This window comes from Lissotriton vulgaris, chromosome 6 (genome assembly GCF_964263255.1).
Source record: "Lissotriton vulgaris chromosome 6, aLisVul1.2, whole genome shotgun sequence".
Taxonomy (NCBI): Eukaryota; Metazoa; Chordata; class Amphibia; order Caudata; family Salamandridae; genus Lissotriton; species Lissotriton vulgaris.
Window position 1 is genome coordinate 98,772,746 of NC_141694.1, and position 18,201 is coordinate 98,790,946.

General features: G+C 46.6%; 1 protein-coding gene across 2 annotated transcripts in view; it reads left to right on the plus strand.

Annotated features, from left to right (window-relative positions):
* The window catches only part of LOC147706859 (epoxide hydrolase 1-like), a 265,167-nt gene that overhangs the window by 159,239 nt on the left and 87,727 nt on the right, over positions 1-18,201 (plus strand). For both annotated transcript variants that reach the window (XM_086926033.1, XM_086926032.1), the window contains exons 5-6: positions 6,391-6,520; positions 17,003-17,217. In XM_086926033.1, coding sequence (XP_086782159.1) covers positions 6,391-6,520; positions 17,003-17,217 — 345 coding nt within the window. The remainder of the gene's footprint in view (positions 1-6,390; positions 6,521-17,002; positions 17,218-18,201) is intronic.

The window sequence follows — 18,201 nt, forward strand, 5'->3', positions numbered from 1 at the left end:
TGTGTTGTTACTCCCTAGGTTTTAATTACAGCCTCAGAGATCTTTTTTCTTAAAGGCCTTAAGATAGGACACTCACTTGGTCCTAAACTAGGTTGGCAGTGGTTCCTTTACTCACTAGCACAGCTCACAGTTATATGAGACCTTCTATAAATTTCCCTTCATCAGCTCCACACAGAGTACAACCTAATCCGAAAATAATATAATAATTATTTTGTCACATTTCAAAGCTACTAATTGTATATATGGACATAGCTATTTTAATGTACTTGTGGTACTGTCTTGCTTGCAATGCATTGTGTGGATTTACCATATCTTCTGTAGGGTGCAGTACCATACGTGAACAAAAGAGGTCCCATGGGACCTTTTTTTCTCACATATTGTACTGCACCCTGCAACATGGCTAGGTAAAAAAATTGGCATTTATAATTCCAGTAATTCCAATTTTGCAGGGTGCAGTACTATATGTTGCCAAAAGATGTCCCATTGGACCTCTGTTGGCCACATATGGTACTGCACCCTGTAACATGGCTAGGTAAAAAACATTGGCATTTATAATGCCAAATACTCCAACTCCAACAAATGCAAGTCCGATTTGCATTTCCAGTGTAATAGATCTCGCATTTGTTAAAGTTAGAGCTGTTGGTGTTGAAAATGACAATGTTTTTACTTTTGCTTTTTTATACCATAGTGCTAGGCAAATATAATAACTCCACTGCAAATAAAAAAAGAAAAGCGAAAAACATTATTTTCAACTCCAACAGCTCTAACTTCAACAAATGCGAGACCTATTGCATTGCAAATGCTTTTTTTCTCTATTTCCATATGTATCTGCTTTCCTTCTTTCTGAACTTTCATTTTTCTCATTTATTTCCTTTTTTCTTTCCACCATTCATTCCTTCTTTTCTGCCTTTTTCTTCCTTTACATGTATTTCCTTAGTTTCTGTGTCCTTTTGTAGTCTTTCCTGCAAGTTTCCTTTTCATTCCTCTTTCATTATTTGCATTTTACTTTCTTTGCATTCTGCTGTCTCACTTTATTTACCCCATCTTATTTTTTTCTTAGCCATTTTTATATTTTTTCTTTCCATCTGTCACAGTTTCTTCTTCTAACCTGCGTTGACCTACAAGCCTGAAATAAAAGTTAATAAGGGTTGTAAAACAACTGAATGTGCTTCTATAGCACCCCCGCTTAAGCTGCTATCGCGGGTGGTTAAGTACGCCCTTGGTGCAGCCTATTGGCTTTGCCAGTGCTTGTTCTTGTTGTGTCCTCACTCGTCAGCAAAGCCCGTTGACACACGAGCATTGTTTAATTTCAGGCATCTAAGGTGGGAGTATTCATCCGCTGGCATGTCTGCAGAAAGAAGTGCCCACATTAAAGTGACTTTATTACTTTTTACACAACTGCTAATAATTTCCACGATACACGTCTTATTGCTAATTCTTATGTGTATTTCAAAATCAATGCAGGATCGAGCTCTTCATTCACCGCATCCCTATTCGTTATTTATCACTGTATTAATCTCAAAATTATAAATATTACTCTTTCAAACATATTACACCTGCGTTTATTGCACTCGATTGCAAAAAGGATGTGATCCAGACTCTTATCAAATGACTCATTTTATTCCTTCTTGATGTCATCATACAATCAAGAGATGAAATGTGGGCTCTACGTATGAAAGCAGGAGAAAGGCTGCCCCTGCTTTAGAGCAGTGCTTAATTTGTCAAATGAATAGGTGCCAGGGCTCTCGGTGGGAGGCCACTGCAGCCTGCACCACACACTGCCATTGCCAGCTGCCAATGATAGTAATAACACAACTACTAACCATCACACTCTTGCAAGTGAGACACTTCATACTATTCTAGGCCCCCAAAGCTATAAGAATGGCTTGGGATGCAGATATTAAACATTGTGAATGTAAATCGAACGAATACACAGCTGTCGTTGTGCTCAGAGTGACTGGAGCCTGTCCAGGCTTACAAAGCCTTCACTGTTGCATCCTAATAAAAGGCTCCGTTTTAGAAAACTTCATCACAGGGAAAAAGACACTCTTAAAAGATGATGCAACGCGCTTTATATCTAATGGAATGTATGTTCGAACGAGCCCCTGCGGTACAGTGTGCATGGCTCAAACATTGAGGCAGATGAAGGGAAGTTTCATACAGCATATTTCGTCTAATCGCGATTGGCATTTTGGTGAGAAGAAACACAAACCTTACAGCGAAGAGTTTAAATCTGTGAAGTAGTTAGAAAACTTTGAGGAGAAGCTATATGAAGAGGAAATTATTTCAAAGAGAAAGATGGTTGCTGCGCAGGAGGGGACTGCACACATGGGGTGGTCTGTATCATGAGGGGCGGTTCAACGATCAAAAGGAGCTATTGGTCGGGGGGAGAGTTACATAAGGTGCAAACATGAAATGCGGGCCAAAACACTGTGTTTCCCGCAAGAGCCCCCCCATTGGAGGTGCTGCACACTACATTAAAGATGTCTGGCCCCTCACACGCTGTGTCTCGCATATATCGGGCAGCCTGTTGGAAAGACCGCATGTATCAGGGGCGCGTGGGAACCGGACCTGGAATCCCCCTTAACAGACGTGCAGTGGTAAATCTGCTGCGGTCAGACTGCAGAAAGTACAGCTAGCAGCAGGCTGCGCATTATACACTTTTGCAGAGGTTGCTCCCAAAGGGGGCTCGAGAGCCGGCGCCATAACTAGCGCTGCGCCCCGGACACAAACTAGTGGGGGCCGGGTTTTTGGCGCGCAAAGCGACCAGGAACGAAGGAAACGCCCGGCTCCCCCCGCGGTGGCCGCCGAAGAGGCGCCGGCACCCTCAGCCAATGGAGGCCGAGGCAGGCTATGAACTCTCCAATGGGCATGGGCCCTGCCTGGCCTGGAAGGCAATTGGGGGGGGCATATAAACGCTGCTCCCCCAGGCAAGCTCCTATCTTATCGGAGCAGGGGAGCAGCACCGGCGGCGGAGCACAAATTTTTGTCCCACCCACTCACACCTAAGGAACAGCAATGTCGCAGGGCTGAGGAACAGGCAAAGCGTGGCGAAGAACTACGCTGATAGCAGTTGGTTCGGAGGCACACCGGAGGGCGGTGTGCCAGAATAGGTCCACTCGCCTTCAGATGCCTCACGGCTGGGTGAGTTGGCCTAAGGACAGGTGTGTAGGACCACTCACTCTGGGATGCCTCACGGCTGGGAAGAAAGTTGGCCTACCAAAGATGGGGGGGGGTAGCAAACGGAGACGGCGCTCGCAGCCCAGTCCCCGCCTGAAGGCAGGGCACAACAAAAATCGGACAAGGTAGCGAGGTGGTCTAACTCCTGGACAGAAGCTACTCCCGCCCCGCACAAAGTGCGTGCAAAAAACCAACCTACCAAGGATAACAACCCAGAAGGGCCAAGAGACAATAACAAGGAAGTTTGTCAGGACATAACATGCAAAATATGCAAAGTATATACATGTTTCTTTGTATTCCTAATAAACTGCGGCCAACAAATGACCACTACGAGACAAATGTGTACATTGGCTTTTCTTGTCCTGCTAAGGAATACAGTATGGGGGAAGGTGGTATACATGTTGGAGTGGGGCAGAGTGCGGGGGTTATAAGTTTTTGCATCCACATTGCTACAAGAAGATGACCTATGCATGCGATGCCATCAGGAGGGGGCTGATTTCTTACATCTGCCGTGGAACTGCGCCCCAGTCCAAGGTTACTGGTGGAAGGTGCTGGACGCACTATCTGAGATGACTGCAATGCCCCTCCCACTCTCCCCTCTACTTGCGCTGATGGGGTATATAGCGGACATCCCTGAGGCACACAGGAAGTTCACCGATATGAGCCTGCTTCTGGCCAAGTGGAAGGTGGCCTGCAGGTAGGGCAGAGGGAGGGCTCCCAAATTTAAAGATTGGCTACATTATTTTATACTAGCAGCCCGTCCCGACGTTGTCCGGGAGCAATTAGGCTTCAGATCCCCTACCTGCACATAGAAAAGGGGATCGGTTAGGCTCTGGGTGTATTTAAACCTTTTCTTTCAGACCATGTTTTAAGTTTGCATAAGAGCCCACTTTTCCACCTCCTGGTCACCTTTTTAGATGCTAGGGCAGCATTCTTTCGACTTCTGCAGACACATCTGCATCATACCCACTCTTGTTAGTTTGTTCACTGACTTTCTGACTGTGCTGAAGGATGATCGTACTGCAAAAGCCGCTATTTGGTTCTCTCTATGCATACCAGCCCTCTCAAGCCTTCTGCCATATCCCTTGCGCTCCAGCTGGCTGTATACATCATACCTGTTCCCTTCCCACGTGGCATCTACTACACTTGTCACTGCACCCCTTCCCACGCGGCATCTACTACACCTTGTCACCTGTTCCCTTCCCACGCGGCATCTACTACACCTTGTCACAGCACCCCTTCCCGCGCGCTCGGTCTTTGTACCTCAATACCTGCTCCCTGGCCGCCTCAGCATCACGTCACTCCGCCCCCTTCCTAGCGCTGTTGCCTTGTGACTATCACACTCTGCTACTCGCCACGCGTCTCTCGTTTATCGGGTCCCCCTTCTTCGCCTCTCGGTTGCTCCAATCACGTCTCACCAGTCCTCCAGTCTCCGCTCTTTGCAATCAATGCTCGGACGTCAGTGTCGGTTGCTCCAGTCACGTCTCACCAGTCCTCCAGTCTCCGCTCTTTGCAATCAATGCTCGGACATCAGCGTACGCCACTCCTCCCCCCGCTCCTGATGTCATGACGCACCTCGCGGCCGGCACTACTTTCAACGGACTACTTTTTTTATGGTAAATTTTTTTAATTACGTTTTATTTTTATTTTATATAGCCTATGTCCATCTCCTGGACCTCCCCTTTCCAACGCTGTATTGGGTGTTGCGATTGGTGGTGTACTTTTTGAGTTTACCTGGCTCAAAGGACACAGTTCTCTCTTTATAATAGTAGTATAGATATGGTAAAGACCAACTAACAGCCTATGCAGAACTGTTGCCGGCTACGTCATGTCCCAGGGGTATCTGGGAGCCGCTGATATCATACCTCCAGGAACACAGTGAAGATGACCAGGGAACTCCACCACTGGTTACCCAGGAGGACGCCTCCGGAGTATAGCACAGTAAATTGCAGTATAGACTGTCTATACTGTGAGCATTGTGGTTAACTGCACTACGTGTGGATCGAGTGGGGCACTGGACATTTCTAAGAGAGAACTACCTGCGCGCCCCGAACAGGCTGAGCGCTGGCAGGTGGGAGTGGGTTGCTTCATAGAAATGTGTAGACATGTAAACATCAAGCTGGTCCTCATATGGGGATTTCCATGCATGTAATTTCTTCCTGAGGTTTTTATGTGCCATGCAAAGACTGATTTATGCTTATTCTATGGTTTATTTTGATGTTTGATAAAACGTGATAAAGTTAAAAAAAAAAAAAGAGAGAAATATGGCGGATAGAATGTTTGCAAGCAATGTACTCAAAAGGTTTACAAATACCATCAGATTCACCTTTTTTGTAGTTTGCTGAATTGTTTAAACAGTTTTCATAAGTTCAAAAAACTGTGGAAAAGAGACTTAGGTTAAAAATGAAGACTCATGAAGACACATCGTATAGGTAAAACCAGCGCCTGGTAGACACTGGTATGTTCTGCTTACAGGAGACACACGGTAAGACCCAGCATAGAGGCCTTGTGTTGAACGCAACTGTAAAGGCAGGGCATGTACGGTAGATGATATGCCTAAGAAGAGTTATAAAATGCAAATATTAATTTAGAGGATTTCTTAATGTCTTATTCTTGGGTTTCAGAAAAGTAAATCATTACCCATGAACCCATGAAGATAGGACGGTGGTCCTGAAACATGCTGGGTTGGATGATATAAAAATTGAAATACATGGTCTTGTTATTATAAAAGTTTGTACCATATAAAAAATGGAGAAATAAATCTGAAGGGAAGACAGATATTTATCATATGATTGTTAACATCGAAAATAGATAACATTTGAATAATGCTGAAAAGACACGTGTGCTTTTTAACGCGAAACGGTTCATCGACTGTGAAGTGGGTTTTTTATTATTTGCTGTGATAAGGAAATGAAAAGGAGGAGTGATGAATTTTGGTTGAATGCCTGTAGAAACTATAGAAGCAGCACTGATCTCATTTTAGTTAGAAGGCACAAGAGTGTTTCTGGGTCCCACAGTGGTAGTTCACGAGGGGTTACGCTGGTAAACCCCAGCTATTTTAGTAAAGCCGATGTTGGGTGTGTGTTACACCCATGGGAATCTGTGCGCTTCCACAATGGTCTCTAATTAGTCCCTCCATGGTTGCTTGAATGTAGTCCAACCAAGATGCTGATGTTGGGGATATAATCGTTCTCTTTTCACCTTATGCAGGATTTGATGCTTTTGCTGCTGCCAGGATTTGTTACAAGCTGATGAAGAGACTGGGGTTCCAGAAGTTCTACCTGCAGGGAGGAGACTGGGGCCACCGGATCAGCACCATCCTCTCCCAGATGAAACCCGAGTGAGTGTTGGGCACCGTGAATGATCGCGGAGGAAACAAGTTCATTCACAGAGATTTTAAGTGTGGGACTCCTGCCTTGTTCTTTTCCATTTACTTCCTGTAAAGCTATGCAGAAGGTTTACCGCATGAATCTACCAAGGAGAATGCGCGTCACGCCGGGGATTTCTGTAGAAATCTAATCAATTCTGCTACTATTACTTTACAACAGCGATATGAACTAGATGTAAATGCCAGATTCAACTGGGCTGGATCATTGATCCCTGATGACACAGAGTCATCTATTTTCATGATCTCAGTCCTGTATCCTCTATTCTGAACCTTTCTCCCTGTGCCTTCTTGTGTATTGTGTATTTCTAATTGGTATTTGTGAGATTGAGAATGCCCCTGCAGGGCAAACATGTGTAGCACTCCCCTGAGTTCCTGAATGCATGATCTAAATGTTTGCCTGGCATCACACTAATTTGGCGTGTATAGAGGTGTAGGCCTTTCCCTGGTAATGCAATGTCCAGATCTGTTAGGAGGAGCACATCAAGCACACACAAAACTATTGTCCATGTCTGGGTGAACCACATACCGCGGTGGTTGCAGCATACTGTGTTTAGAGAATCAGTGGTACGACCAGACCTTGTTCTCCCTTTGTCAAAGAGAAGCGAGCTTACTGACTCTTCTCCTGCAAAGTTTGAAACCAAAAAACGGGACCTGAAATTCCATGTGCGTGCACGTGCAATGAGTGTGTGTGCAGCACACGCGTGGTAGAAGAATTCTGTATGTTATAAGAGTATGAGCGCTAGGACCAGTGGGATCAATTTTGAATGGCCCTGGTTTAGCATGGGACCAGATGGAGGATGGACATAGGTTCCCCGGAGACAGGACGTGTATTCCATGCATCCCTGTGCCTAGAGGGTGGAGACAGGGCTACCCATTGAAATTCAGTGAGGACCTTGTTAATAAAGGGCTAATGATTAGTTCCTCCTGAGCACTGCCACTGGTAGACAGCAGTCAAGGGTGGGACTGCAGTATCTGTTGTTCAAGATAAGGAAGTGTGTAGAAAGGGCCTGCCCTTTTGACTGCCCTTAAGTACTGCTTCAGCAAGCCTGGTGCGGAGATCACACACTCCATCGTGCGATTGCTTCGGATACTCCTGCTTGGAGCGATCAACCTGCTACTACTTTCCACAAAGGCTGTGGCTGAGGAACAGAATGAAAAGGAAATTTGAAAGATCACCAAAGCAGGTATTAAACCTTAGGCATTGGACCCATGACCCCTGTTTGGAAGATGTTTATAAAAGTGGGATACAGCCCCCACACTCTGTTCCAGTTCCATCTTTTTCATGACCAAGGAAAGAAGTGATCTGTAGAGTAATTAAAGGACTACTCTGTGAGGAAGGCTGGTGTGTGCATGATAGCCAGTCTCCAAGAGGTGAGGCGACCTCTCCTGAAGTCTACACTTTCTGCTGGAGAAGCAGAGGAGCTGGCTAGTGCATAGAAACCTGTCTATCTGCTGAGAGAGGGAATGCCTAGACCTACAGAAGGACAGACAGTACAGGGAAGCCCAGCAAAGCCAGGAGCGACCTGTGCTATGAGGGGGTTACCGCTCTCTCAGAGGGGTGCCCATGCGAAATGCACCAAAACTTTGCAATTCTGAGCACCACTTGGCGGTCCGCCATGGATCTGAGAACTAGTGCTGGCGCTGCTGGCACTGGAGAAGAGGAGCCTCATCGCTGCTGAAGCTGCGCTACATCAGTCTTGGGGTCTGCCACTGCTGAAAACACATCAGCGCTGACGAATTGACCAACTGCTATGCCTGGGTACCAATCTGTACTCCGCCTCTGGACCAAGGACACAATGCTTCATTCCTAGGGGTTAATTTAATAACCTACTGCATTTTGGTATTTTTGATTTATAACTGTGAAATTAACTGGATTTTTCCTGCCAGATTCCACAGGGATATTTTCCCCTTGTTTGGGTTCTCATTTGTCTTGTCATATTTCCACATGGAACACTAGAGAGACTTCCTTTAAATATTTGTTTCGACTTTCACCTAACGTTTACTTTCCACTGCCCCACTGGAAGCGTGTTTATTGCTAAGTTCTTATTGCTTCCAGCACCCAGACCAGTTTCTGAGCTTTAGTCAATGCTTAAATTAACACATTTAGGGCCTCACTTATGAGGTTTTGCCGTAGGGCAGCACAGCAGGCCTTCCTGCTGCGCTTCCCTACGGCGAAAGAAAAGGGCAGGAATGTGCCATATGTATAAGATACGGCGCATTCCTGTCCTTTTCCCCTGCACCAGCGCACAATGGGTTGCCGTGTGCGAGCGCAGGCACCTTTGCACCATGGTGCAAGGGTGCGTGTGTTGCGGGGATGATTATTTTTGTACAGGAAGGGAATCCTTTCTGTACAAAAATCTTCACAAGAGGCTTTTTCCTCTTTCTATGTGAATGCAGCACACATAGAAAAAGGAAAAACAAGGGGAAATAAAGATATTTCTCCTTGTTGTGCCTCCCTTGGTGAGGAGTAAGCTTTTGGCGCTGCCTCAGATTTATGATTTCTCGTAAATCTGGGGCAGTGTCAAAAGGCCATGAATGTTGCTGCGAATGCCCCCAGCAATACCCATTGCACGCCCGTTTAACACTGCGTTAAAAGGACTGATATTTATCAGGCAGAATTAAGCCAAAAAAAGTGGCTTAGTCCTGCCTGATAAATATCACGCAGGATTCTGCGCCACGGAACGTCAAAAACAGTGTCGTTCGAGAGGCGCAAGGAGACTCATAAATGAGGCCCCCGTGTTTTGCCAAAATCACAACCAAATGTGAGTAGGAAGATCTTATTAGAAGATCTGAAGTCCAAAGTTAGGTCTCAAAATGTGATAAACCCTTATTGGAGCTGTGCACAGTTGGTACGTTTGGGAGAGAATATATTTTGTTTAATCCTTTTTTCCTCTGTACCTGGAAGCTATGATCTGAATAAATAACAATAAAAAGGTATCTCAAAAATTAGATCAACCCTTTGCACTTAGTGGTACCCTCTCCCTCTGTGGTGCATCCTCGTCTCGCTTACTGAGCTCCGTTCTGTCTTTTATCATCTCCCCTTTTCCATAACATTTTCGGCTCAATTATGAGTCTGGCGGGGCTGCAGCGATGGCGGTCTTCCGACCATATTCTGACAATTAGGCAAGTCGGACCACCATTGCCCCACCACAGCTGCCAGAGAACTGCCATTCCCTGGTAGTGGGGCGGCAGTGGAGAGGCCGAAATATGCTTGGCGGAACCACCACGGTCCCGCCATGCATATTAAAAGTTTCCTCTCTGCCACAGTTTTCATGGTGGTTCTTCCTCCATGAAAACCGTGGTGGAGAGATAACAAAGGGGACCCTGCAGGGCCCCCTTGTGCCTCTGCATGCGCCCCACTGTGTGCATGCGCCCCAGTTCCTGCAAGAAATTGATTTTTTAGTCCATGCAGTGCAGGAACTGTTTTTGGCGTTCCCATTGCGGTGTCCATTTTCAGGGCACCGATGTAGGAACGATAAAAAAAACCTGCAAGACACGAGAAACACTCTTAATCTGGCGGGTGGCCCGACTGAGGGTTTGGCGGTGCAGCAGCAGGGCAGAACCGGCGCCACACCGCCAAACTTGTAATCAGGCCCTTAGTCTTCATTTTTAGGTCGAGCCTAGAGTCAGCGTGCATGCACTGCTCTTTGCAACTTTATGTATCTACAATATGGACTTTACTCAAAGCCATCGACCACCACTCGCTGCCTGCTGTGCCAATCAGAAATGCTGGACCATTATTGGTGGATTGCTTTCCAAAGTCTCTCCCCTGGGTGCTTGGGTGACGCCCAAGCGGTTTCACTAAGAGAACATCTTTGTTGGCCATCATACGACCTTCACGCTTCCACCTGTTACAGCGTGTGATGAACCCCCCCTCCTGTCTGCATAGCATCTCGCTAAAGCCCCACCTCCCCTGCTATTCCTGCTGCTCGTGTGGCGGAATTCCAACATTCCAAAAAGTGCTAGACATCATGTGGGCAGTTAACGTTTTTTATGTAGCGTGACCCCGACTCTAAGGTAATAGAGAACTTTATATAAAAGTTGGTAAACTCACACTTGCGGAAATTAATGCTGTTTTTGGTCTGTGACTCACATGGTGCCTAGTTTGCTCTTCCTCTCTCATTTATTTACAGTATTAGAAGCGAGCTTGGTCGGAGTTGCACATTCTCAGTGAATTGTTTATAGTCTGCAGTGGCCTATTAGGCATCACACAAGGAAAATTGTTCAAAGCTGGTTATGGGCTGCTCTGAAGCAGCTCTTGCTGGGCTATGCAGCCTGGACTCCTCTGCATTGAGGTGCCCTCCTTCATTCAGTGGCGGCTGGTATCACAGCAGAGTGGTGATGTGAAATGGGGGGGTGGGGAGGGATGAAAAAAAAAAAACCACTTACCTGCCTCTCGCCGCATCGCCGACGCAGTGCTCTTCTGCTGCTGCACTGCACAGGCTCCCCTTTGGCCAATCCTGACATTACTCTCATGTTTGAAAGCAGCATCAGGATTGGCGTTATCGCTGTGAATTTACTCTCCTAGGGAGACTGGGAGCCTGTGCTTTGCAGTCTACAACCCGGCAATGCAGCTAGGGTTGGAGACAGCTCAGTGCGCATGCGTGTTTGACCAGCTTGAGCAGGCCGGCCAAACCCACATGCGCACTGACCACAGTGCTGTGTACCACTCCTCCTCCAGCCTCACAGCCTGTCATTGTCTACCCCGACCCCTAGACTCGTTGGTGCTGAAAAATAAAACAATAATAAACCGGTGTTATTAGTGTGTTATTTTCCGAGTTTTGGAGCTACTGGCAGGGGGGGCGACGCTCCTCTGCCATAGCAGGATGAATACATGCATTAAGGATGCATGTATTCATCTTTTCCTAGGTCTCCTGTTGATTTACTTATCTTAATTTTACCTTGGGGGCCAGCTGCCCCTATCCGCACAGTGTAACTATCTGGCCTTCTCATGAGCTGGGTGCAGTAAGCCACAACTCTACTCGAGTCGACTTGCAAAAAACATAAAGCGCGACCAGAACACCGGAAAATCTAAACACAAGTTTTTCTGTCCATGGTGAAAATGGCCTGCCAAACGTAATCAAGCTGCTGTCTGTCCACACTGATATGGGTTCAGTGTGTCCCTTTCTTCTGTGAATTTCGTCGTTAAGAGAAAATGTGTGCAGTACCGAGAAATGTTACAAACAGTATCCCTGGCTCAGATGCTGTGAATTCATGACGTCTTTGGCTGTGTACAACAGTACAGAAACACAGCCTGTGTTTCTGTACTGTTGGATTTTAAGAACATCTGTAATTAGAGGCTGAAGACTGGGTAGTGGTGGCCTGAAGAGCTGTCTACACAGTCTTCGGATGTTCTAGTACCCAAGCACAGTAGTGACGATTTTTGCAAATGCGAATTCGATTTTACTTGCGTTGGACTTTCCTAAATTACAATTGCAGTATCTTTGAGTTTTCTTTCACTTGAATAGCCTGAGTTTGTTTTTTCATAAAAGATAAAGTGGTCTCCAAGGTCCCATTCCTATTAAAGTATGTCAAATAAAACTCTTGTCTTGTCTCGTGTAATATCCTATTCCAAACATTACCAGAATGGCAGCGCTCTAACCATGTTTATTGTCTGCTCATGTTTTCATTATGTACACAAAATGTTTTGTCTTAGGTGCAAGCATTTGATGTCGCTTACTGAAATGAAAACATAAAATATGCAGACTGATAATAACCATCCTTATTCTGCTGAAACCTTGGAGCATCCTTTCAATCGTCTTATTATTATTATTATTTAGCGATTTATAGAGCGCCTGGTGACCCGGAGGCATCCCCGCGCTGTGAAATTAGTGGAGACCGGAGGGGAGGGGGAGGGGTACTTTTTGGGGAAAAGGAAAGTTTTCAGTCTTTTACAGAAGAGGAGGTGACAGGATTCCAGACACAGGCTGCGGGGGAGTGAATTCCATCCTGAGGACGCTTTTACCGCAAAGCGTCGACCACCGGTGCGTACCTTCCTGAATCTAGGGACAGTGGCCAAGCGTTCGTTGTCCGAGCGCAGGAGTCTGGGGGCTTTGTAGGGGGTGACCATATCTTTCAGGACAGCGGGGCCTACACCGTTGATGAGTTTATGGGCAGTGCACAGAGCCTTAAATTCTACCCACTGACGCACAGGAAGCCAGTGTAGGGCCTTGAGGGCAGGTCTGGCCGAGGCTCTGGGGGGAGACTCAGAATGAGCTGCGCCGCCGCATTTTGGGTGCGTTGGAGTTTAGCCAAGGTGGATTCAGGGGCACCGAGGTAGACGGCGTTGCTGTAGTCTAGCCGGGCAAGAATGAGACCTTGAACCAGTAGTTTCCTTGATAAGGGAGGAAGAAGTGGAAGGATCTTGCGGATGGATCGCATGAGCCCAAAACAGATTCCTGCTGTTTTGGCTGCCTGGGTCTTCATGGTCAGCTCAGGTTCCAGCCAGACTCCCAGTGTCTTGATTTCTTTTTTCGGGGTTGGCACCTCACCGAAAACGTCTGGCCAGACCGAAGGGGGGATGGTTGTCCATTTCTTGCCCATGAGCATGATTTCAGTTTTCGCTCTGTTGACCTTCAGAGAGGACTCGCTCATCCAGTTGTGAATGTCCTGGAGGCAGTTCAGTAGGTTATCTGGGTGGTTGTCAAGGTGAGATAGTGAGACGACCAGTTGCGTGTCGTCCGCATAGCTCACTATTTTTATCCCGTAAGGGGCAACGACATCCTCAAGGGGGGCCATGTAAACATTAAACAGGGTGGGACTAAGCGAAGACCCCTGGGGGACACCGCTTGAGAGTGGAAGAGGGGCAGAGTGTGAGTTGCCGTCCCAAACCTGGAATGAGCGGCCTGATAGAAAAGAGTCTATCCAAGCGAGCGCAGCGCCCGCGATTCCTGCCCTGGCCAGCCGATGGAGAAGGACACGGTGGTCCACCGTATCAAAGGCTGCACTGAGGTCCAGGAGGATCACCGCCACTGACCCTCCTGAATCCAGAATGCACCTTGCCTCCTCGATGACAGTGAGGAGTGCGGTGTCCGTGCCATGGCCGGGGCAGAATCCAGTTTGAGACCGACGCAGGAGATTGTTGGCTTCGAGGTACTGGGATAGTTGCACATTAACCAATTTCTCAGCCATCTTGCTAATGCATGGGAGAAGCGAGATCGGTCGGTAGTTGGCCATGTCGGCGGGGTCCCGTTGAGGGTTTTTGAGAAGAGCCTTGACAACAGCGCTCTTCCAGTTCGGAGGAACAGAGCCTTGCGATAGAGAGATGTTGATTAGTTCCATGATAGTGGGAGCTATGCTAGGGGACACTGTTTTTAAGAATCTCACAGGGGCCGGGTCAAGAGGAGAGCCGCTTTTCATCTTGGCCAGTGTTGAAACTACTTTGTCCAGAGATATTGCTCTAAATGTGGACAGCTGGGGATGTAAGCTGTTACCCATAGGATTAGTGGCCACCTCTTTGTCCGTGTGGTTGGATGGACTAGGAGGTGGGAGGGAGGCTAGTATCCGGGCAATTTTGGAATCGAAGTAGGTTGCCAGTTCGTTACTTCTGTCCGGTGGGGGTGGGTGCGAAGAAGGTGGCACTGGTATTTTAAGCAGTTCTTTGGCGATGAGGTAAGATTCTCTCACCAAGTTGGTAGAGTTTTTTATTCTGGCGTCATAGTAGGCGGCTTTAGCAAGCTTCAAAGTGGATTTATAAATTCTCACCGACCTGCCGTAGGCGTCCTTACTGGAATGGAGCCAGTCCTTTCTCCACAGTCTCTCTGCTTTTTTGCACTCTTTGCGGAGAGATCTGAGTTCAGGGCTGTACCAAGGGGCAAAGCCGATTTTCCCGTTTTCTCCTCACGAGTTTTTATGGGGAGGATGGAGTCGAGGGAGGTGGAAATCCACTCCCTGAACTGTTTGTCGGCAGTGGCCGGGTCATCCGGAAGACTAGGGATTGTTGAGTTTAGGGCTCTGGTCCAGTCCTCCGCCGCGAGTCTGGCCCATGCCCTGTCCCTGGTATAGGTAGCTGGTTTTTGGGGTTTCCTGAATGCCCCTGGTAAGTGGATAGTGACCAAGAAGTGGTCCGTCCACGGGAGGGGGAGGGACTCTTTGGTTTGTAGGGAATGGATGTTAGTGAACACTGGGTCTAGCAGATGTCCCTTATTGTGTGTGGCTCCGGAGTTGGTAAGATGGAGGCCATAGGCCGCCAGATCATTGATCAAGTCGGATGCCCCTGTGTCTAGAGGGTCGTCGAAGTGTATGTTTAGGTCTCCTAGAATAGAGAAATTGGAGGTAAGATGTTCTATGTACTCGTCGATTTGGCCATTGTTTAATTTTTATGTTCGACCACCACACTTTCTCTAAACTGGACATGTGTAATAAACCTTGGCAATGACATGAATGATTCTCTACTTATTCTGTTGTCCTGCTCTCTCTAGTTCCTGCAGATTCAGCATTCTCTGCACTCAAAAGAAGGACATGAAAGTATCTCTAAAAGAATACTATCCCCCTTTTTTTTCAGTGCGTCCCTTCTGCAAGTTTCCCTTAGCATGTAATGTGCACCTCAAGCTGTGCTTTACCAACTTTTTCAACCAAGTTACTGTTTTCTCCACCAATCCGGGATACATCAAGACTCTGCCTTTCTAGCACCACCCCTTTTTAGGTTCTTTGATATTTGTTTGATTGGTCATGAAGGGGCAGGCTGTTCTTTTCTTCTATTTGGCCAACCAAAAATAACCTTCACCTCCCTCTGCCATAAAAGAATTTTATATGGCTTTAAACAGTGCATTACATGATGCACAAAGTTAACAGCAGCTGACCCACACACACCCATGTACATGGATGGGGTTCAGTGCTGAAATTCATCAGATGTCACAGAGAAGAAGTCTTCTATTTGAACAAAGCAATGTCCTTTAGCGGTCCCAGTAGCCTCGTTGTTGGAGAGAGTTTTGCCTCTGACCTGCTGGAGCACTCTAATACCCAGTCAGTTGTGTCCACTTCTAGCCACACCTTTGCGAATACCTTTGAGAAGGAAAGCACTGAGGTGCAAGACTTGGGATCCTGTGGCAGGGGCGGCTCTAGGCTCGTGGTGGCCCTGGGCAGGGAGCGTAGGTAGGGGGCCCCGGAAGAGGGGGTCCTGGCGGGCAGAGCATGGAGGCCAGTAAAGAGGAGGGGTCAGGGTGTTTGGAAGTGGAACAGAGCCGGAAGTGGCCAAATCCCTGCCAGGGGCCGCCACGCAAATATGCATCCATCCTCAGAGGATTATTATATTAAGGATATATATTGGCGTGGAGGCCCCTGGGGTTTGGTGGCCCTGTGCAGGTGCACAGCTTGCACATGCCTAAGGCCACCCCTGCCTGTGGTCCCAGATGATGATTTCACCACTAGTCCATGTCCTGCATTAGAACCACATCAAACATACTTAGACACTGTGGTAGATTGATCACAATTCCCTAAGATGAGTAATAACCTGCTATGGAATGAGCATGCTGTACAAAGGTCTACAGAAAAGACACACAACAGAGTTCTTTATAAAGGTGGGAAAGGCATATCCTTACCAAGTGCATTCATGTTTGGCCGTTTACATCATGTATTATGTAATTTTAAAGGTATTATTTATAGACATTTGTGTGCCATGGAAGGCAGCCCTCAACAGCACTACACATCATTAAACTGCACTACAAACCACTCCACAAAACAAAATACCCTTCCACTGAGTTACACTCCAAAACAGACAATCCCACTCTACATAATTCCGGTACACACAATACCACATAATTACTATCCACATAATTCCACAGCACACCATGCCCCAAAATTCCAAAACACAAATCCACTTCACACTACACAATTCCATGCTACACAATTACACAACTAACTAATCAAAGCCAACCCACATAATTCCACAACACACCACATAAGTAAAAAAAAATGCTATTTACAATGCCAATATCTCCAACAAGTGTGAGATCTATTGCATTTCCAATGCTTGTTTAACAAGGTCTTTCTAGCCTTTGCTTCTCATTTTTTAATGTTAGTTTCTTCTTTTTCTTTTCTTCATTCTTCCTGGCCATCTTCATTGAAGCGGTTTCCTGTTTTTTACATTGACATGTTCTTGTCCATTTACTTTGTCACCTTGTATTTTCCATTACAGAAATGTCTTCTCTTTTCTCTCCTTTCCTATTCATTCTGTGGGCACTTTGACTTGTCTGTACTTTCCCTTCAGGTCCTTTGTTTCCCCTGACACTCTTCCTCTCACTATCACTGGTTTATGCTCTTTCATTTCTACTGACCTCTGATGCCCTGTGCACGTTCACCTTTTAGGTTTGCCCTCATGGCCTTCAACTCCCTCTGGATCTTCTTACCTTCTCCACACTCCTCTCTGACTTGGGTGCATCATTTGACAGTTACACGTAATCTGCTGATTGCACTTTCTTTCTGTCTGTTTTATAGGTCCGTCAAGGGTCTGCACTTAAACTTCTTCCCAATGGCTAAAGGTGGCATAAGAGTTCTCTTCTCATTACTCCTCGGAGCATACGCCCCCTGGCTCGTAGGTCTGACCAGGGAGGATGCACGGCGCGTATTTCCGTACTTTGAGAAGAATGTATACAGTCTTCTACGGGAGAGTGGATATTTACACATCCAAGCTACCAAGCCTGATACTGTAGGTAGGTCGATCGCGTGACTGACATTCATCATAGCACCAGATCGATGTTAGATTTTTAAAGTGGGTTGACTCCCCCTTTTCGTCAAGATACTTCCAGGCCCAGGTAGGTTCTGAGTGGTCATGTCTTTGAAAGGGGGTCTGTTTCCAATTAAGATCTTGTGTTTTCCTCCAACTGCCTTTGCATCTATATACTATCCAAGATGCTTGTCTTACTGTTTTGATTCTGTAAGGCAGGATATACTTCTCTAGGCACGGCTATTACTAACTGCAAATCCCTCTAATGCTCCTCTGGTGATGACAATGGATCCAACATCAAGGCTGGGAAGAGTCCTTGGCTTCTTTTGGAACATGAAGCTGAAAGGAGTTTTCTCAATCAGTGTGAAAACAGAGCTACAGTCCACCAACACAAGGCTAGCAGCAACACTACCATGAATCCAGGCCTAGATCTAGCACAGAGGATCACCCTAAGCTCCAAATCCAGACATAACGGATGTTCTCGCCTTGAGGATGATGAAGATAAATTAGATATGTGGGAAATGCTGCACATGTTATCTTTGCTCTTCCATGGAACACAATTCAGTGGTAACCCCAAGCTACCATAACTCCTGACTCAACTTTGCTAAAGCACTTCACCTGCCAAAACACCAAACACCTGTCTTCAAGTTGTCAAGGTTCCCAAAGTCAAAGTGGTGTTATGACAACATTACTGGCAGCCCAGGACTGTAATGGCCTGAGTGACATTGTCTGCTCCCTCTCCAAACAAATTAATCCTCCTTTAAATTCTTAAATAGATACCATACACCCTATGGTAATTCATCCACTACCCTAACTTAGTACACTTCTCCAGAACCTATTTTAGCTCCAAAAGCAGACATTCACTATAGGCACAGATTATAAAACTCACTCCCTGGTGACATATACACCTTGGCAATGGACCGGGCCTTCTCTAAAGAACGGAAAGTGTACTTCATCTAGCCTGCAATGC